This window comes from Vigna unguiculata, chromosome 3 (genome assembly GCF_037176805.1).
Source record: "Vigna unguiculata cultivar grain cowpea cultivar isolate G323 ecotype 2 chromosome 3, ASM3717680v1, whole genome shotgun sequence".
NCBI lineage: Eukaryota > Viridiplantae > Streptophyta > Magnoliopsida > Fabales > Fabaceae > Vigna > Vigna unguiculata.
Window position 1 is genome coordinate 25026045 of NC_140794.1, and position 22678 is coordinate 25048722.

The window sequence follows — 22678 nt, forward strand, 5'->3', positions numbered from 1 at the left end:
TTATATATCAAACATCCAAAAACGCTATAATACTCAGTGATATCAAAGGAAATACTCATTCAATAAATTATAGTACAAACTTAAGTTTGAAAGAGTTTTTTAGATAAACTTCTATTTGATTTTAACAACTAATAAGAATCCATCCTTAATAAGTTCAAAAAAAACTTTTCGAAAAAAAAAATCGCTCATTTACGTCTCGTTTAAGATGTTTTTATTCTTGAAAGAATATAATTTAATATATAGACTGACAAAAAAAACATATATATATAATAAAAATTTCTTTCATAGACGTATCTGTATAATAATATATAAAATATTGCGTAAATGTTTCATGTAAAGTTGAGGTCCATAGATTTTTTATCCCATCATAAATTATTAAAGTTTATTAGCTGGATATCAATTCCCCTCATAGTATTATGGTGGTTATTGACTAAATGAAATTTTATAAAAAAAAAAAAAAAGAATTGATTGGTGAAGATGAATTATTTTTACAATACAATGAACTTAACCAGGAAGGGAAAAGTTGATGTATATAAATGTGATAAGAAGTATGGTATGCTATTTTGCTATTATAAGTGATATGATGATGTTGGAACATAAATGGCACTCAAGGTACAAAGCGCAGGTCTACAGCATTAAGCATGAGAAATGTTGTTGAATTTCTTTGGGCATTTTGGACGGTTCTGTGCCATCTTATAAAAGATTCTGATTTCAAGTGTTCTTTTTTTCCACTAACAGAGCATGCACCACCATTTCCTTCTACTATTCACCAATACACTCTCTTTATTCCTCATCTCTGCAACAATATGCTATCCATTATCTTCCACCACCACACTCTCTCTCCTCATGTCTTTCTCCTTTCACTTCACTATTAAATAATCATTTTCCAAAAATATATCATAATACAATTCAAATTATAATATGTAAATAAATTATGTTCAAAAAGATTTCTTGGAGTGAATGTTCAAGATTCCATCTTCCTATGGTGTTATCTTTCTAGATACAAAAGCTCATAATTAAAAGCATTTCAAGTGCAACATTTTTTGAGGAGAGATTCTTGTATGATAATATAAGTGAACTCAAACAATTATCTGCATCAAATTCTTTGTACAATTGTTTACTTTAACTCAATGTCCTACACAAACTAGAAGGTAAAAACCAAAGTTCAAAATATTTGTAGGCTGTGGATGTCATGGATGTCAGCATCAAAATCTTTTCCCTCTTTTCTTACAATGGCTCTACTAATGGAAATATAGTAATCAACAATTTATTAAAATGGGGGTAGTGACATGTCATAATAAATTAATTGATCGGTGGCATTTTTCTAATAAAGGTTAAACTTATTATGATAAGTGTAGGTGGACCTATCATAATAAATTGACCGGTAACATTTTTTGTAATAAATTATTGGTGTAGATAGTTCTGTCATAATAAGTGAAATACGCTTAATAAGTGAAATACGCTGACATAGTAATAATTATAGGAAAAGTTATTATCTCAATTATTGAAAGACCTTCATAGTATATATTTACCATGTATATTACACTAGTGCAGAATTCTCATTTTACCTCGCCTTATATGCCTCGGTTGGCCAGGAACCGAAGCATATAATGGCGCGGTGGCATTTTTGCAATTAGAGCCAAGTTTTAGGCCTCGGTTCTCTAAATACCCGGAGCCAAAGAAGGGTATAGGCTCCGGTTCGCTCAAAACCGGTGCCAAAGAGGGGTATAGGCCACGGTCCAGTAGGACCCGAATCCAAAAAGTGGTTGGAAATCAGGGTATAGGCCTCGGTCCAAGGAGATCCGGTGCCAAAAGGGGGTTAATGGCTTCGGTTCCTCTAACAACCGAAGCCATAGGATTTATTTAGGGTTTGAAATTCTTGAACCCTTCTTCCTCCCCGCGCCAGTGCCTCCATAGGGTTCCTCTCTCTGTCGCTCTCTCTCGCGCGGTCTCTCTCTCTCTCTCTCTCGCTTTCTTTCGTCACCGACAACGGCGTCAACCGCATCTCCAGCAACAACGACGACCGCATCGCCTTCGCCCTCGACCTCTCCCTCCTCCTCCGCGACCTCCGCAGCACCGTCGCCATCGCCTCCGAGTACTCCACCTCCTCCTCCACCGCCACAACCTTCTGCAATCCTGCGTCAGCATCTTGAACCCTCTCAACGTTCGGGAAACCGGAGTTTTGCTACAGCGGCGCGTTTGATTCACTGGCGGCGTGCCTCTTCTTCTCCAAGGTACTACTACTATTTCACACTCCTCTCACAATCGAAAAAAAGTTTAAAAAGCGAGTTATGAAAAATGAAATTTGGGATTTTGCAGTTTGAAGTCTTTGATGGAATCGGGGCCAGGATCATCAGTGGAACAGGCAGCAGTAGCTACTACTTCATGGATAGCGAATTTGGCTACAGGGGACTCCACCATAACCACACCATTTTCACCTTCCAACTCTGCATTTTTTCTTTCTGTCACTTTCATTCTTTAAGGGACACACACGTAATCTTCTGGCACTGGTGCCGTCGCGGTTAGGTGACATTGATGATTCTGGTGCAGAAGCTGTGCGATAGAAATCCTGTGGTGGGTAAAATATTTATCACTTATGGCCTCGGTCGTAACTGACCCGAGGCAGAAAACGGTGTATATGGCACCGGTTTCAAAACAACCGAGACCAAAATGTGTACCTTTTGGCCTCGCCCCAATATGCTTCGGTTCCAGACCCGAGGCAAAATGTGAAAAATAACCGAGGCAGAAAGCCTTTATTGCACTGGTGTTAATTTAATACCTAACATAGTATGTTTGAATCTTTTTCATTTGACATTGTGATTTGTCTCAACCAGTTCACATCTCCTCAGGTTCTTCTATCATATCTTCCTTCTTAAAGAGAATTTGTCCTGAAAGTCATACCACTTGAGAATTCAAGCTTCATTATTCAATACAAGAATAACTTGAGGAGGAGCCTTTGCAATTCAAAGGACATGAAGACGTGAAGATCATGGCTTGGAACACATTTATTTATAGAATAGTTTAAGAAAATAAGTATTTTTAATTTTCTTTTAAATTTTTTAACAGCTCATTTCTATTTTTGAATTTTAAGTTATTTTGGAATAGATGTCTTTAGGCTTATTTTAGGGTCCCTTAGGTGGCTTAAACATTTGTCCCTATATATAGGGGCACCAAATACATTTGTAGACACCTTGGATGGTCATTATATGAAAATTGATTTTTTCATTGAGAGTGGATTCTCTTAGTTCTTGGATTAGAACTCTAATTCTTATAAAAGATTGAAGTTTTTGTGGCAAATATTTATTGACTAATCAATGTAATTCGTTAGATTATGGTGTCTCGAACTTTGATTCTTATCAAAGATGGCAATATTTGTGGTGAATCTTCATTGACTTATCAATCTACAAGATTGTGGCATCTCAATTTATGTTTTATTCCACATTCTTCTCTGATTTTTTTTTTTGTCTCTTGAGGATTCAAATTCATAAGTGATCATACTCTTTCCTAGATAGGATTGTATCAAGTAAGTACTCTCCTAACCCTAAAATTTTATATTGAGATTTGCTTAAAGTTTGGGACAAAAAAAGCAATTTGTTTTAATTGTGCTCCAAAACCTAAGTTTTGCTCCAATGCACCTTTCGTCGTGTGTGAGTTCTCATTCGCAATCTTCGTCACACATTCTTATCTCTATATAGAAAGATTAGCATCAGAAGGTGTCGAGAAGTTTCTTTCGAGTTAGTCCAGCGACACCTTTGAGCATGCAAATAACTTTTTCCCCTCTTCAATCCTACCTAATTTATGTCAACATTTTTCATGTCTTGTCTGATTTCCCATTAATTGTTATCTTAAATACTTATGTTTGTTTAATTTTGTATTCAAGGCACATCTACGGACTAGGACACTCAGTTTTTGAATAAGCAAGCAAAGTTGATGAAATCACATAAGTTTGCACTAAAGTTGGAGCATTTGTTTGTTTCCTTAATTGAATTTTATATGTAATTTCTAGAGTTTGTTGAAACGCTTTCGCTATTTGGGGTCAATGAGGATCATTGTTTACGTGAACTTGATAATTAACGTTTGCACTAGTTAGTAGTCAATTCCTCGCATAGTAAGTTCAACTTGTCATGTCAGGTCTTTCTCGGCATCATATAAAGGTTGTATTTTCTACATCACCTGTAACTACGACGCCTAAATAACCATCATAGAAAGTGTTGTAGAACTAAAATCGAAAATCTTGCACCCAGTAGTGCTCCTTTCCCTTACATAAAACTTTTATTCTTTCCTCTATTAACAATTAGGTTGTTATGTTGCTCTACACAATGAAGGTGTTGAAGAAAAACTTAGCTCATCTTCTTATTATTATTGTCATGGAGTGTATCTGCCACATAGTAAAGTATTTATGTTAGTGAAAGTTTTCTTTATGCTAACTTACTTTTCCAAATAATCAATTTATTATGCTACATTGTGATTGTTAAATATTGTTAATTCTAATTTAATTTAAGAGACTACATTCTTTATTTTTAAAGAAAAGTGAGACTCAATTGAAACCTTTAGAAATGGTAGGATTACATTGATAAACTTTTTTAACTTTAGGTCTCTTTCATGAACATTTTGTTAAAAAGACATCATCAATATATGTTGATGATTCTTTGAAATTAACTAGAACTTTTTCCTTTGATAGAAGATTTTATCATTATATATTAAGAAAACTTGAAATAAAAATAGAATAATGATGAATTGATAAGAGGAAAGGATATTTGTAAGTTACATGCTAGATTGATAGTGATAGGAGAATTAATTAGAGGATCAATTAATATCAAAATTTATTTCCCAACTACAAGTTTTTGGATTGAAATTATTTTAAAACTTTTCATACTTTTACAATTGGAACATTTGAAGCTTTCTAAGTGGGAGGATTCTTCCTCTTACTAGCCATGGGAGGCATTGTTTTCTTAAGGATGGTAGCCTTATAACCATCGTCTTTTCCCAGTCTTTTGAGTTTCTCAAGTACTTCCTTTGACTTAGCCTTTCAAAAGATAAGGAAATTATGAGAACCACAAGGACACATTAAGCATAATGTAATATGTGAAGAAAAGAAAAAAAAGAGTAGGAAAAAATAAATTAGATGTAGTATTCACATGACATGCATATTATATATAAGTCAAAGAAAAATTTAAAGCAAAGTAACCTCCATGGGAGATCCGAAAAGCCTTTAGCTAAGGTTAAAAGCAAAAAACAAGACAACATAAAGTTGAAAAACAATATGGATTAAGAAAATGGACATAAATAATTGTTAGAATTTTGAGTGTCTTGAAGCTCTCCAAGATAAAAACTCATAGAGAAAAGTTTCATACTCTTAAGACACTTAAATTTCTCATAAAAGCTTATTTAACTTGATTTCAAGTTTGCTTTCTAAATGAGGTGGACCTCTTATTAATAACGAAGAGGTTTAGTCAATCTTGATTAGAAATGTGTAAAAGAAAGCAAATGCACCTTGGTTGGAAGAAACATTAAGAGCCAACTGAATACTAGGCATGCTTTAGAAGGGGGGAGGAGGTGTTGGATAGAGTTACAAAAATTTTCTTAAAAAATGTTAGATCTTCTAACAGATAAGAAAACACTTTATATTGGTTGACCCACAATTAGGACTATGTCTAGTTCTCCTTTAATAAAATCTTAAAGGGTTCCACTAATCAAACTTGATTGCAACGAGTACACCAATTACTTTTAATTATCCCTCTCGATCTCCTGCTGAAACTAAGAACTTAGGTGTTCTTTAATTCCAGCTGGCTACAATCACAATATATAGATTGGAGAAAAGATCACTCTTAGTAAGAGAAGATGGCAAGATGTTCCTCATATGTGGGGAACTCCTTAAAGTGAAGAATACAATGGTTCAACACACTACCACTAAATATTTCATTACACATAAAGGTCAAAGCAAATAAATATAGCTCAAGAAAGTATGTTGTCTCTTGTGTTTTTTATTATCTAATGTCTTCGTGTTTATATAGACTTTCAAAAATATGGTTTTTAATTGTGTAATTATAGAGATAAAATCATTTTATGCTTGATAACACAATAATTTAAATCTTTTAAACAATATACAAGCTTGATATAACTTAGCTTGTGGATCAATGTCCATGTATAGAAGGTTACATTTTCTTTTTGAACCTTTCAGAGTTGTATTATACAAGACCATGTTTTGAGTTGTATATATCAAAACAAGCAAGACCATTTGACTTAATATTTCCATTAACTTTATTCATATATACATCACGTTCATGTTTAACAATTTATTTCAGTATCAAATATTTCCTTAAAAAGGTTTTTCGAGTATTATTTGAAACAACATGTATACTTATTTCAAAAGATAACAATTTGGATGTTTTGCATTAAGATGGGTTGGGGTGCATTGGGCTGTAGTAACCTGACAGCCTCTGGGGCCCGCGGAGGGGTAGCCAGGGATGTTACAGTGAGTAGGGTAATCCACCACAAGTCCAAGTATCCGTTGAATCTGACCATATTATATGTAATCCAGATAAGTCGAGTCTGAGTCTAGTGTATTGCTTGAGAAGTCATAACATGATTGGTTGATGAATACTGTTTGGATTGTGTAATAGCATGTGATTACTTGATAAATTGTTTCTACTCTAGCTTACCCTTTGTTTATTTGATTGCTTTGTATGTTGTTCTTCTACTTTTGCGATGATCATCAATTTATTGATGGGAGCAGATGTGAGAGGTACTCTTGGTCAACAAGGAAGAGATGATTCCGCAGCTTAGCCATCTGGGCTGGATTCTACTGCTTTGGACTTTCTTTTTGGGGCTATGGCCCATGTACTAGTCTGTCTTTTGATTTCCTATTTTGATTACTGATGAACATTGTATCTGGTTTAGTTGTGGCATAGTTGTGTGCCTTGGTTATTGAATGGAATAGTGTTTAAACTCCAGGACTGTGTTTCTGTATTATCCTGTGTGACACTTCCTTTAATTCTGATTATAAACTAAATGGGGTGTTACATTTATGGTATCAAAGCAGTTCGTCCTTAGGATGACTTGAGGTTGTGGGTTTGTCATGTCTCGCGGGCGTAAGTTGTCAAGTCTAGTCGAGTTTGTCAATGAAACCAAAAGTTTTAAGAACAGAAAACGTCTTGATAAAGTGATGAGGGTGCACACTCATGACTAGATCAAAGGTTGTTTTTCCTTTCTTAATTCTAATGGTTTGGGGGAGGAAGGGTGACAGACGAAAGGTTTGGTTGTCTATAGATGATGGAGTGTTGCCTTTATGTTCCAGTTGTCCTGTTATGCCTCTGTGTTTCGTGTCTCGTGTATGTAGCGATGAGGGAATGCAGATTGAAGCTCAACTTGACCTACTCACCCTTATTAGGATTAGTGGAGTCTGTGAGGAAATCTCTTGTCTCAAAGGTGCGAAGATGTAGAGGATTATATATTGATAGATGATGATAGTTGAGTCTTGGATTAGAGGGCTGAGAAATGATGTTGAAAGTTAAGAAGCAATGCTTTGGGCTGAGAGAGAGAGGTACAAGATCAAGTTCTAAGATCGTACACCACAAGTTTTAGAAGAAGAGTTGAGTTCAGAGATTAGTATATGAGAAGATATCGGTGTGTGCACATGTGGCAAGGTTTGAGAAATCAACTTGGTTTTACACCTTGACAATGTCTAAGGTTCGAAGTGTAACAGTGTGGGAGGTTTGAGGTTGAGGGTGGAGGCCGTGAACTATATAGGGAAATCAGACATGGAGTTGGAAGCTTATGGGAGGCAGAGCTTTGAAGATCAGCCAAGTGTGATGATGTTATAGGAGAAGGGAGTATACAAGGAGTTATATACCAGATCAATTAAGTAAGGAGTAGTCGGGTCTCCTCAGCGGTAGTAGTTACCCAAGTTAGGAGGAAAAAGGATGTTCTAAGTAAAGTGGCCCACAAAAGAGGAAGGATTGACATTGGATATGAGATGGACGATTTCAAGCATCAGAAGGAGAATCACATAGTTAAGTTTGTTCTTGTAGGGAAGGACAATTAGTAATGCCACAGCACGAGGAAAGGGGGAAGGAAAACAAAAGTTTTGAGTAACTATGAGAGTGTTTGCGATGATTGACACTAAAGTGGCCAGCACAAGTGATCTAATTTAAAAGATACATGTTACAAAGGTGGTGGTTGGATTATGGGTTTTGGCCTCACTTAGGGTCGTACACTCTTTGATGTTGTTAGTATGGTATAGGAGTCATGGTTGTTTGCAAGAAGGAGCTGAGTTTGAGGAGGTGGTTTTGTTACAATAGCGGCCAAGTGAAGATTCGCTCGGGTGTGTGGTGCCTTCGTGGTGATCAAAGTGTTTAAATTCAAACCCAATTCAAATTGTTTCCTTTGCAAGGTTGGGACATAGTCTCAAGGGTGAATTGGTTATTTTCTCAATCTCATTCCAATGAGCTGAGACGACCAACAAGGTGGTGTTCTTTGATTAAAAGGGGATAAGTCAGTGATTGCGAATGAAGTACGAATCAAACTAAATAGTGGGGGGCATAGTGTCACGTGAGTCAGAGTCATCTGACAAAGGAAAGTGAATAATAGACGCAAAGGATCCCGATAGCAGAAGAGTTTGTAGATGTGTTCTGAAGCAAGTACTAGCATTTTAACCTTGGTGTGATGGAGTTCACTTTCGCATTGGTGTCTGAAGGAGGACTTGTGCCAATAATTTCTAATTGGATGGTTCCTACTGAGAATTTGAAGTAAATACGGAAGTGGAGGAGATTTTGGAGAAGTAGTGGCGTATATTAAATATAACGACAAGGATGACTACGAGTTTGGTGAATCTTAAAGGAGAGGTAGTGGGAGGATGGATTGTTCAAGGGTAAATGTTGGATAAGGGAGGATATACTTTTTGGCTTATGGTTTTAAAGGGTGGAAACATGATGAAGGTAAGAAATTTCAAACAGGTTAGCGGTATCATCAAGGTTTAGCAGCGAGTTTTCCAAGTGTGAAGAGACTCCTTCGAATGTTCAAGAGGATTATTGACAAAGGTCAAAGTGACTAGTAAGACATATGGTTTAAAAAGGGTGGATGCGATGTTGAGAAAATAGGATGTTAAAGCTATGAACAGGGGAGTCAAAAGGGCTTTGCAAGTTCCATAGAAGTTTTGGAGGAAGGTTTCTCAACGATGATTGATTCCTTGTCACGACAGACATGAAAGGAGCATCATTTTGAGTAAACAAATAAGTGACTTTGTGTGTTGATCAGAGTAGCGCAACGGGATGACGACAAGTGATACTTATGAAGGGTAAGAGGTGCGTGAAAAGAACTATCTTACTCACGACCTAGAGTATTCTACGACAACCAATTCTTGTTGAACAGCAAAAGTGTCGTTCTTATGAGTATCAATTGAAGATGTTCAGAGAATCATTTAGAGTTGGAATTATGGGGTTACTTAGAGAAAGTTGTGCAAGAGTAGCAGGAGATGGTCTGAGTTATGATTTCAAGTTAGAGTGCCAACTTGGAATTCAGAAAGTGAGAGTAGATGTTTAGCTAGGGAATGGAATTCAAGATCTGTGATTCGACGAGTTAAGAGTAAGGTTTGATTGTGAAACATAAGTGGTTGGGTTGGAAAGAGAATGTGTGAGGAGATTTCATTAGTTTAGTCATCCGACTAGAACTAGTGAGTCTCTCAACAAGGTTGGGGAAGAAGCAATTCAGAAAAATCTTAGTTGAGAAGTATCTTAGAGTTGATAGGTATAAATCAAACTAAAAATTTCAAGTCAAGGAAAGACATGGTTCTAAGGCTTTTGTGGAAGGATGGTTACAAGTTAGTAGATCAGAAATGAAGGTGAGATGCCAAAATGAATTTGGTGGTTGTAAAAGAGGGAAGTTTAATTTGGAAATGGAATGACTTGGTTGTGAATTTTGTTACCATTGGTTGAAATTAGTACAGGAGGCAAGATGTAATGAGTGTCATTATGCACAAAAGTGGTCAAGAGTGTTGATGGTGAGGTAGTAGGCCAAAACTCAATAGTGATCAAGTCAGTGGAGTGATGCATAAAGGAGTGAACAAGGTGACGGGAAGTGATAACGAACATGTTTTAGTTTGAGACTTAAAGTGGTATAAGACTTCCAAGAAAAAAACCTACAAGAGGTAGGGGAGAGCATATGGTGGGTGAGTTAGTATATCAGATACAAGTTAGTTGGGCAAGTATGAGGGAGCAATTCTAGTGTTAAGGTTGCAAGTTGGAAGTTAGTTCGAGTGTAGTGACTAAACCAATTTACATTGTTGGACACATATCGCATAGCACAAAGGTAAAGTTTCCAGTGACTATAGGTGTTGGGGTCATCAAATCGGTCATGTTTAGATGGTGGTTGTCGAAGGACGTGAGGAAAACACGATTTTCTTTCTATCCCATCGGTGAATTTTCGAGGACGAAAATTTTTGTTGTTAGGGACAATGTAAAACCCTCTTTTTATCTCTGCTCTAATTTAAAAAAGGTTGCCCCAAATCAGTTGGGCCTAGGGCTGGCCCATAGGGAACCAAAGACCCTAATTTGTTGTAACACTCTAGTTTCACTCACTTTCAGAAAACATTCGTTCTCACGCTCTCCTTACTTCCCAACAGAAAGCTCTGTTAGGGTTTGGTTCCCCATCCTCTCCAAGCAAGCTCAAGCTCTTCCACTCCATGTAAGTTGCTTCTAGGCTCGTAGTAGTTCCCTTCTAGCTTTTTCGTATTTCCTTAGGACTCACCTCAATAACCTTGTTTTGTTCCGTTCTGCTATTTTTCCAGCTCACTAAGTTGTCCCCGGAGCTATGGTGCTCACTGTTGGGTATACGAGTCAATTGGACTAGCTCTTTCCAGGTAAGGGAAGCTAGGATTTCACGTTATTTCTATTTTATGCGATTAATGTTTTGTGAAATATGAGGAAAGATTAGGAAAAACGTTAGTTTTTTTTGTATATTTCTAAGTTAGGGGTTCAAATATTCATGAAACTGTGATATTTGACGTTATTCTTGTATTCTGGATGCGTCGCTCCGTCGCTCGGCGAGTTGACTTGGTCATTGGGCGACTGTGTATTTTTCTGATATGCGCAGTTTTAGTAAAATATACTTTCCCGACTCATTAACTGTTGGATTGAGCTCAAATTTTGACATTTGGTTAATAACATGCTATTTTATGGTTTGAATGGTTGGATCGTCGATTAGATGTCTGTAGCTTGAGAAATGTGTCACGCATTACTATAGTGATTTTTGTTTTGTGATAATAAATTTTCTTAGGAATTTTGGTGTAAGAATTATGGTTGTGTGTTGTGCTTGATTGTATGCAATTGTAGGTACTTAAATGTTGGCAATCATTTATTTGGGATGAATACTATTTTGCGATATATGTATATCTTTGTATGCATTTATAAAGTATGAGATGAAAGAATTTACATGAGTGATGGGATTCATAGATTGTGAATGATGAATTGGATAAATCTTGGCATGCGATTTCAATGAAATGGTTGGTTATATATGTGGTCATGAATGCGATATGAGCAATAATATTACATTGATGGCATGGTATTGGTATGAGGTGAAGTTCTATATCCCTGAATTGGGAAGAATGAGAGGGTATGAAATCAACATGGAATATGAATGAGGATGGGTTACAAAGGATGGCCTGAGATGTTAAATGCATGATCAATATTATTTGTTTGTTTGGAATGTGATTGGTATGTTGTCAGTACGTAAATCCACGAGTCTCTAGGTGAGACTTCCTAGTGGTGCTTTAGTGGTCGGGACGTAATTCCATGACCCCTGTTAGTGGGAGTCCATGGTGGTGCCCCATCTATATAATTTGGTAAGGATTCAAGGTAAGGTTGCATCCTGACACTCTAAGGAGTTAGTTAGTCTCACTTAGAGCAGACTGACTCTTGTGGTGAGAGTAGCAGTTGGCCTGAAACTTATTAAGGGCTAACCTTGTGTGTGGGGGATTGAAACATTGTAACATTTGTAACACTTAGCTCAAGGGTGAGCAGCTCGGGGGTGAGCAGGGTAATCCACCACAAGTGCAAGTATCCGCTGAATCCGACCATATTATATGTAATCCGGATGAGTCGAGTCTAAGTCTAGTGTATTGTTTGAGAAGTCATAACATGATTGGTTGATGAATACTGTTTGGATTGTGTAATAGCATGTGATTACTTGATAAACTGTTTCTACTCTAGCTTACCCTTTGTTTGTTTGATTTCTTTGTATGTTGTTCTTCTACTTTTGCGATAATCATCAATTTATTGATGGGAGCAGATGTGAGAGGTACTCGAGGTCAACAAGGAAGAGATGATTTCGCTGCTTAGCTATCTGGGCTGGATTCTACTGCTTTGGACTTTCTTTTTGGGGCTATGGCCCATGTATTAGTCTGACTTTTAATTTCCTATTTTGATTAGTGATGAACATTGTATCTGATTTAGTTGTGGCATAGTTGTGTGCCTTGGTTATTGTATGGAGTAGTGTTTAAACTCCAGGACTATGTTTCTGTATTATCCTGTGTGACTCTTCCTTTGATCATGATTATAAATTAAATGGGGTGTTACAATTTTTCATGTAGCATCATTCATATATATATATATATATATATATATATATATATATATATATATATATATATATATATATATATATATATATATATATATATATAACATTAAAAACTATTATTTTAAAGTACTTGAATAACTGGAATATTTTTGATAAATATTTTTCATACAAATATGTTGGAAGATCAACTCTTGATATACTTTAGAGAAAAACTAACTACCAACATATTACACTATATTTAGCGATATTTGTTACTTAAAAAAGCTAATAAAGGAAAAATAATCTTTTTTTATAATAATAATAATAGACGAGTTTTACATATGAATTTATCTAATTTGATAAATTAATAATAATAATAATAACATATTAAAAAAAAAGCCTTTATAAAATATAGTGTAATAATTCTTTATTATAAATGCATTTTATTTTCATGGAAAAAAATTGAAAATAGAAAAAAAGAAAAACTTAGTCACCTAACTACTTTCATATTTATTATTTTGTTAGTATATAAAATCATAAAAGAAATATAGGTGTGAACTTTTTAAAATATCAAACTCTTTTAATAATTAAAGTCACATCAAAGTTATGGAGTGCTTACGAGCATTATAATTACACAAGTAAGCTGCAATATCATTCGGTGTTGGTAGAATTAACCCCTAGCAAATTTTTATCAAAAATTAATTTAGTAATTTAAATTGCATATTCACTGATTATTTTACCTGCATTAAGCATATTTTGAACTTATAATTGAGAATATTCTTAAGATACACAGGACATTTTTATCTTTATCATGCAAATTATTTCACTTGTTTTAGTTGGTGATACATAATACAACAAATTTCATACACAGTTACAATAATTTCACCAATACCCAATTTCTATTAGAGTTAGTAAGAGTCTTGAGTCCCTTACATCTGTTTAACCTGTCCTTAACAGTTTAAATTTTAGATATTTAATTTAATTAATAAAAAAAGAATTTTAAATATTCATTTATCCAAAACAAAAAGTGCATTTAGGGTGAAGATAAATATTCTTATATTAATATAGTGACTTGACTTACAACTAAATTAGGTGTGAGGAGTTATTTAAGGGACTTATGTATAGACAAAACCAAGGGAATAGATTCAAACATCTATCTACCTTACCTTGCAGAACATACTATTTCTACAAACTCCTACCACAGCTGAAAATGGAAAAGATAATGCAAAAACGAGAAAATATGAAAAGAAAAAAATGGGGAGAAAAAAATCCAAAGGCGTGATAATCACAAATGTAAAATGTTGTCGGAAAGCAGCATCATCAAGTGCTATGATCCTCACACATTTCGATACATGATTGGGTGAAGGTCACGTCACAGATTCAACTGGGAACGATTGGGCCACGTTTTGAGACGAGTGTGGTTCCAAATTTATATTTTGGAAATATTATAATTGAGAGAAAAGTCCAATAATACGCAGCAGTGAGAGAGAGTGTGTTCTTAAATTCGGACCCGTGTCGAGGCGGCACTACACAAGACACTTGTCGACACCACCACACTCCCCAATTTCAAGATCGCTGCGACACGACACTCCTTACTCCTAGAGAGTCCAACAACGCGTTTGATCAGTGAATGAACAAAAACACTCACCCGAGGTAACTTTAATTTTAATTTCCCTTTCGTCCTCACAGTCACCTCCATTGTTTTCCTCTTCATATCCATATCTGAGCCATTCCCACGCTCTTTTAGTTCGCTTTCCATTTCCTTTTGTTTCTCCGGTCCTCTTTCTTTATATGGTTCTTTCCTCCCAACTAATTTTAGTTTAATCGATATGGGCCTTTTGGGTTTTTCCGATCGCCGCGAGGCTCTGTGGCGTGGAGAATCAGCGGAATTGGATAAGGCTTAGTTGTTGCGGTAGTTTTTTTTTTTTTTTTTCGGGTGTGTGGAGCAAGGGAGTTTCGTATCCATAATTGGATGTGAAATTTGTATAATATTGACAATTACTTTTTTAAGATAAAAGAAAATTGGGTAGGAGATGGTGACGCGTCTGAGAGATTTTTTGTGATTTCGCCCGAAAAAGGAAGTTGGGTTCTGTTAAACTCTTAAAAAGGGTGTTGGTATCTCGCAGAAATTACTTAACTTTTTAATTTGAAGCATTTGAAAAATTAAGTTCTATCTACATCATCAGATTTTGTGTTAGGTTAATTTAATCTAACTTACAAAACTACTAAGATATTTTCACCTGGTCAAAATACATAAATAACAGACAGCACAACGTTTAGATCTGACTTCTCTCTACAATTCAATCATAGTAGGCTTCAGTGTTTCACCATGTGCACTGCTTTGGATTTTTGCGCTTTAGATGAAATTTTTTCCTAGCTGTTTTGCTACTGATCCTTAAAAAAGATGGAACAGCGTTCTGCCTGAATGTTTTGTTTTTAAGGATTGTGGGGTGGGATTAATAATGATCTCTTTTAGTAACTTTATCAGTGAATTGCTTTAATTGTCCCAATGTTTTTTATTCTTTATAGTTGTTCTGAATCCAAGGAAACCATTCCAAATCAGTGTCTGAAAACACCCCACGATCTACTGAGGCATGATTGCTACCTAAGACAAAGCTTGCTTAAGTAAAGCTCTAACGTCTGCTTCAAGGTTTGGAAAGTGAAAGCAAAGATGAACTTCAGGAACTACGATGATAATAACCCCACTTGGGATGCCATGCATGGGAAGACACCGTCGGCAAATGTTGGTTCTCTGCTGAGACAGCCATCATCAGTATACTCCCTTACATTTGATGAGTTTCAGAGCACCATGGGTGGGGTTGGGAAGGAATTTGGGTCCATGAACATGGATGAACTCTTGAAGAACATTTGGACAGCTGAAGAGACTCAGGCCCTGGCATTTTCAGCTGGTATAGGAGAAGGCCACAACCTTAACTCAGTCAGTGGTGGTTTGCAAAGACAGGGTTCTTTGACATTGCCAAGGACTCTTAGTCAGAAAACAGTAGATGAGGTTTGGAGGGACTTGATCAAAGATAGTGGTGGGACCAATGATGGGAATGGCAATGGCAATGGCAATGGTGGTTCATCCATTCCTCAAAGGCAACCAACATTGGGAGAAATGACCTTAGAGGAGTTTTTGGTGAGAGCTGGGGTGGTGAGAGAAGATGTGCCTCAACAACAACAAATTGGAAAACCAAATAACAGTGGATGGTTTGGTAACTTTCCTAGACCAAACAATAACAATGGCCTACTTCTTGGTTTCCAACAACCTAATAGAAGTAATGGGAATATGGGTGAGAGGGTGGTGGAGACCAACAATAACTTAGCTCCCAAACAACCTCCTCCTTTACCTCTAAACTCAAACCACTCTCACCGACCGACACAACATCCACCACCACTTTTTCCAAAGCCTGCAAATGTAGCTTTTGCTGCTCCTATGCATTTGTTGAATAGTGCTCCACTTGCTAGCCCTGGCAGAAGAGGAGGGTTGATTGAGCATTCATTGAATGTTGGAATGGTTGGTTTAGCCTCGGGTAATCCAGAGGCTTCTCCCTCAAGGAAAATATCATCAGATGTAATTACAAGAACTAATGTAGACAACTCTTCACTGTCTCCAGTTCCTTATGCAATCAACAGGGGAAGAAAATGCAGCGCTATAGAGAAAGTGGTTGAGAGAAGACAAAGGAGAATGATAAAAAATAGAGAATCAGCTGCCAGGTCACGGGCTCGTAAGCAGGTTAGTACTCATCACTGCATTAGTTCCACTGTTCTAACATATACTTAGAGAGAAGTAAGGGTAAAACATGTTTTTATTTTTTAAACCATCTCAGAATTAAGTTTCAGCTCAAGCAGTATTAATAAATTTTTAATTTTATATTTATACAAAATTATGTGACTTTAATTTCTTTTGAAAAGATAAACCATTTTGAGAAAACATTCTTTTGTTTCTCACTCATACAAAAATGTTAGTTTTATTCTAAAGATTTTTACAGAAAAAAAAAAATGTTCACTGTTTCTATCTGGTCATTATGCGTTCTTGTCAACAACAATCTAGTGATTTACTGTGTGGGTGGATCTTCTGTAAGTCACGTAACTATAATATTCTATCTCTTGTGAATGGCAGGCCTACACTTTCGAACTGGAAGCTGAAGTTGCAAAACTTAAGGAAATAAACAGAGAATTGCAAAAAAAACAGGTATGCTGTCATTCTGCGCCAAACATCCTTATCACTTATCAGTAAAATGTGTACAAAGGTTTTGGCTTTCTCTGATTACAATTGGTTTGTTACAGGCAGAAATTAAGGAAATGCAGAAGAACAAGGTATAATCTGTTTTGCATATGATTCTCTGCCAATGTTCTCTTCATCAAATGCCTCTTTTTTCCTCACTTTTTTCTACTGGTTAACACCAATATAGAAATTTACCGACACAGATTATTTTTGAATTTATTTTCACAGTTTGAAAGCCAAATAAACTTTATTTATTTGTTTATCTTATCAGGATTCGGACCCTGCATGCCAGCCAAGGATAAGTAAAATACAATGCTTGAGAAGGACACTGACAGGACCATGGTAGTGGTAGACAATGTGAGTAATTTGTTTGAGTAACAGATATACGAAGGAAGTCATTGTTGTGTCATAAGGATCGAAGTATGTTTGTGAACTGTAAGGTAATTGCAGCAGTCCAACACTAGATAGGGTGGTAGCTAGCTATTATTAGTTTTATGTATAGGAACTAGGAGTGGTGAGTTGTACATTGTTAAACATGTATCTTCAAATAATGAATTATTATATGTGTTTGAATGCTATTTTCTTTTCTATTGCAGGATGATAAGATAACTCAAGCTTATTAGACTGTCTCTAATCTCATTGATTACATTGAAAACACTATCATTATCAATTTGAATGCTTTCTTAGTAATCAAGACTAAGACCACTACAATGCTTTGAAGCAAAATTAAAGTCACTAGTGATCTTTGTTGTTTTTTGGCCTAGAGATTACCAAATAGTGTAAAGATATTATTAATCTGCGTTAATTCTTGCTCAACATCAAATTTGAAGTTGAATGAGCGTAATGAAGGACCTCTTACTAAAGTTTCCAAGTATAGAAGCCACATGATTGCTTATGTATACTTCTTAACTAACAATGACTGACAGGTATCATGATACTTGGACATATCTGCAGTTTAAATTGCTTAATGTGCTTGATTATAAACAGAATATTCTTTTTGTAGACATTTATTTTGTAATTACTTGTTTAGTGCAAATATATTTTAAGTAAATTTTGTTTACTATATACCTTTAGTTTTTCAGTTTGAATTTTATTAAACAGTTATAGATATTCACTGATATTTATAAAGTTCAGCTATATCTGCATATCTATATTACCCTACACCTGTCAAAAGTTGAAGCTGTTGCTTTTCCATTGACTTTAAAAACATGCAAATTTCCTTTACCATTACTTTCCAATTTGTTTCCATATCTTTCCTATGTTGCTGTACCATTTTGTGGGTGTTGGTTTTTTTAAAGTATGTTATGCTATGATTGTATTATTTAGTGTCAATAAAAGGCCAAACAACACAATAGTGACAGGAAAAATATCCTGCTCTGTTTTCTGATGTATGAGTTTTGAGATTGGTGTTCAGATGTCAAATTCTAGCCAAATCATTATCTTATCTTATCTTAATATTAGTAAATGTAAAAGTAACTTACTCAGTGATGACTCAGAAATAACTTTTGGGGCCGAAAGTAAGAATCTTATTATCGTTCACTTGTAAATTACATGAAATTTATAATTTTTTAATGGTCATCTCTAAATATAGCTACTGCAAGTTCAAGCAAGTTAGCCATTTAACTTTTCTTTTTTTTTTTTACATCAGTATGATTAACCTCTATTTCTTATATATATTTATTATTTTAATTTTTCTTTTGTAACGTAATTTAAGAGAAACAAATAAACCTAACAATTTAAAAGAAAATTAGTTATTATTGTTAGTAATATTAAATGTATATTTCATTTTATATGTTTACTGGTATAGAGAAAAAAGTAATAGGGAAATGGTTACAAATATAATGAAAATGTAAAAATGAAGAAATTAATTATTAAATGTGACATAAATTTAAATGTATTTTATACCTGAAACCTTGAACTTATTAAAATATTTTAATATAAGGTATATAACTAATTAATGTATTGGAAATTAATTTTATTCAAAATTTACTTGTGCAGACCGTAGTACATTACGGAAATAATGTCCTAAGTTGAAATGCAGTGTAGAAAGTTAGAATATAATTTTTATTTTTTTTCTAAATAGTGAGGGGAGATTTATTATTGTACCGACATAACTAGATTTTTTGTTATAAAAGTGATAAATTTTTAATATACTAAAATTATATTTTTAATTATTGTTATCTAAAGTTGAGGGCGTTGCTTTTTCTTTCCCACTGCAATTAATTTATTGATCAGAATTGCAATTGACAACAAAAAAAATTAAAATCCAATTTTGATTTTTCTATGTCTTTCCATCTATACATTTTATTTTTTATGTGAACACGTTATTTTTTTTTTAAATAAGTAGCTTTAATTTAACTGTTCAAATTGAGACATTGGTGTTGATTTACTCTTAACACCTTTTAACTAATGTCCTTCAATCATCATGATGTTCTGTTTACTGTGACAGAAACAATACAATTGCATGAATGTTAATGTTAAAATAAAAAGGAAAGTTGTGGTTTAGGAAAATAAAATAAAATTCATGTTAACAAGATAAAGAAAAAATCATATTAACATATAGTCAATAGCTTTAACTTTGACCATGTTCCTCCTTATATTAGTGTTAGTATCAACAAGCAAAGCGCATTGAATTTATCAAATTTGAAAGCAACTTTTGAAAAACAATATGTAAGATGTGTGATAAAGCAATGTGATTGATGTGTTAAGCATTAGTTGTAAGATGTTACAAGTGTCCCTACACCTACAAATAATTTTCTTTATTTAGGAGAAAAATATTAAAATTTCATGAATACTTGTTCATACAAAAAAAACATGATGGTTATTAATAACTTAATTGAATAGTTTTTTTAGGTCGATTAGATTGAATTCGACCATCGACCAAATTTTGCTGATTTTTTATCGGGACTAGCTTAGTTGAATTTCAACCAGAGTCAACTCTGTCGAATTTGGGTTGACCATTCTCGATCTTTGGTCTGGGCTAGTCCATCTTAACATTTATTCTAACATAATTAAAAAATTAAATTAAAAATTTTGATTGGATTTTTTTGGATAATCCATATTTGAAAATTTGGATTTAGAGAATGAAAATTCAATCATATATATATATATATATATATATATATATATATAAAATGTAGATTCAATAAAATAGATTTTAAATGGATTTAGTTTTTAATAAAATGAATCTTAAATGGATTGGATTGGAGTAAAAGTAGATTAGATTAAGAATATTGGATTTTTTGTTCACCATTAAGTTATTTAATAGTTTTGGGTTTGAATGTTGATAGTATTAGATTCATGCTTGTGCATTCAATTACATATTTATTTCTCAGTTTTTCACTTTTTACAGTTTAGTTAGTTTTTCTAGTTAAGTAGTTTGTTAATTTTAGGAATTTTTTTGGTTTGTACCGGTTCTTTTTGTTAATTCTCGGATTATTTGTTCAATTAGCATTTTTTTACAACTTTTTGCATGATCATATCATCATTCCATCCATAGCATTTTATATAACACATTTTGCATCACAAACTAGGAAATACACTTTGATGTCAAAGTTGTCACGTTGGTGGTTGACTAGTGTTGGTCAGTTCTAGTTTTTTATTGCAAATATGACCATTCCATGTTGTTTACTAGTTCTACATGCATCTAATGCTTAGTTTTAGGAATTCTAATTAGTCTCATTCATTTGATTACATATAACTCATCTTTGCATAATAGAACCTGACATATTAATACACTCAGACCTTGTTGCCAATTTTGGTTTTAAAGGTGATTTAGTGATTTTTTCATTGTTTTATGGTCTTACATTCATATCATACATTGTTTTAGTGATTTAAACTTATTCCAATAATTCATTTTTCATAATTTAGATTGTTAATTTTCTCAGACATTCTGTCAAACACATTTTGCATAGTAAGGTTTCTTATATATTTTTTATTAAACAATTTGTAATTCATATTTTTACATTTTTTAAGATTTGTTTAGATGTTCATATCCTGAATTCATGCATCACATATCAGTTAGACCCATTTTATGCATATCACATTTGTTGTAAAAAATATTGGTATACTACTTTAGCTTATTTGTTGCCAAATCTTGGTTTGAAATTGAGATTTTTGGGTATTTTTTCAGTTTTGAACACATTCATTGCATGTTAATAATCATTGAAATATGTTCCATGCATTAGTTTTGCATAAATCACAATTTCAATTCTTAGGGATATTTCATCAAACACCTTTTTGTTTCCACTTAGGACTTTTCACAAACAGTTTTGTAAATCATGTTTATACATTGTTTTAGGTAGTTTTAGGATCCAGATCACATTTCATTCATATTTCCTTCGTGTTTTTCCTATTCATTCATCATCATACATCATTTTAACCTCATTTACACATTCATTTGAGCATTTTATTCATATTTTACACCATACACTATTACAATTGTACATATTTTCTATTGTCATTCTTAGCTTATTTGCATTAGTTTCATTCATCATTTTATATTAGTTAGCATATTTTACAATTTCCTTCATAATTTTCTTAGTTTCCATGGTTAAACCAACATAAAATATATACTAAATTTGGAGTTCCCTAGATTGACACCTTGCTTACCACTTTACTACATTAGAAAAAGAATTTAAATTTTTTGTAAATCTCTATGCGACTAAAGAGGTTAATATGATGACATTATTCAAGTAATGAGATACCACTCAAGCTACTTGCACCACTAATTACCATTTGAACAACAACATGGACATTGAAGTGAGAATGTATACCTTAAGTGAATGCTTATGCATGACCAAGAGAGATGTTGAGTCAAATCTCTTCTTTAGAGTAGATTATGCTTAAGACATCATGGTTGCTCAAGCATTGAGTCTTGGCAGCGATGCACGAATTTTAGGAACATTTGATGTTAAAGCTATGGTTCACATATTTAACGAATCCAACCTTTCTTTGAAGAATTTGAAGTTTAACCATGATCATGAATATCTAGAAGTGTTTTAGAGCGTACTATATATGTGATTAATTATTTTTGTAGGTTTTTTTTCATTCATGATTTAATCCTAAAATTGAAATTAAAAAGTTGTTCCAAATGCCTTAGAGCTTGTGTTATTAATAAAAGACTTTTTAATTGATTAAAAGATGTATCAGTCTATTAAAATGTTCTTAACTTAAGGCCAAACTAAGGTGAAAAATGTTCTTGAAGCTTTTTTCGTGTAAGTTTTGTCATCAATACCATGGTTTAAAGAAAACATAGAGGTTCACTTGGTTATTTCTTTTTTGTTGTGTTAATCTTGTTCAAGGAAATATTATTTTCATTTTTTCAATTCAATTTTAGTTTTTAGATTGTTTTAGGATAGGGTTTATAGGTATAGTTTAGTAATAGGGTGTTACTAGGTGAGTAATCAAGTCTTCTGGGATTCAAAATTTGTCTTCTTGAATTCTTTAGATTGTGTGCTTGTAAAAACTTTGAAATTTTAGTATAAGCCTAATTAATGTGATTGGGCAATTGGATACTGTAACATCCCGACCAGATATTTCAGATTTAAATAATAAATTAAAATAAGAAAAATAAAATCTCATTAATTATAAAATTCATTTCCTAAAAACATGGGAAATTTAAAACTTATTACATCATTAAAAGCAACCTCCAATTTATAAGTATAAAACTCCATTACAAGATCAAAGTTTAGTAGTGAAACAGTTTACAATTTATTCCATGACATAATAAAAATCTGATAAAAACTCTTCCCAAGTCTATCCCCGCTTCGTCGCTAAGCCTCACCGGATCCACCTGCAACATCATCTGCTCCTGTGTATCGCATACATGATCATCGCCAAACACAAGTAGATAGGGTGAGCTAACAAAATAAACATATATATATAGCACATTTATAT

The 22678-nt window shown here is 33.9% G+C and overlaps 1 protein-coding gene across 2 annotated transcripts; it reads left to right on the forward strand.

Annotated features, from left to right (window-relative positions):
- The first annotated feature begins 14025 nt into the window (after positions 1-14025).
- On the forward strand, positions 14026-17358 carry ABF3 (abscisic acid responsive elements-binding factor 3). Of its 2 annotated transcripts, none has more exons than XM_028064326.2 (5): positions 14026-14205; positions 15082-16288; positions 16676-16747; positions 16843-16872; positions 17052-17358. In XM_028064326.2, exons 2-5 carry the CDS (start codon positions 15224-15226, stop codon positions 17124-17126), a joined length of 1242 nt encoding a protein of 413 aa, XP_027920127.1. In that variant the 5' UTR covers positions 14026-14205; positions 15082-15223; the 3' UTR covers positions 17127-17358. The 2 variants fall into 2 exon arrangements, with proteins under 2 accessions (XP_027920127.1, XP_027920128.1); XM_028064327.2 differs by having other exon boundaries at positions 16676-16744; positions 16839-16872.
- The last annotated feature ends 5320 nt before the right edge of the window (positions 17359-22678 follow it).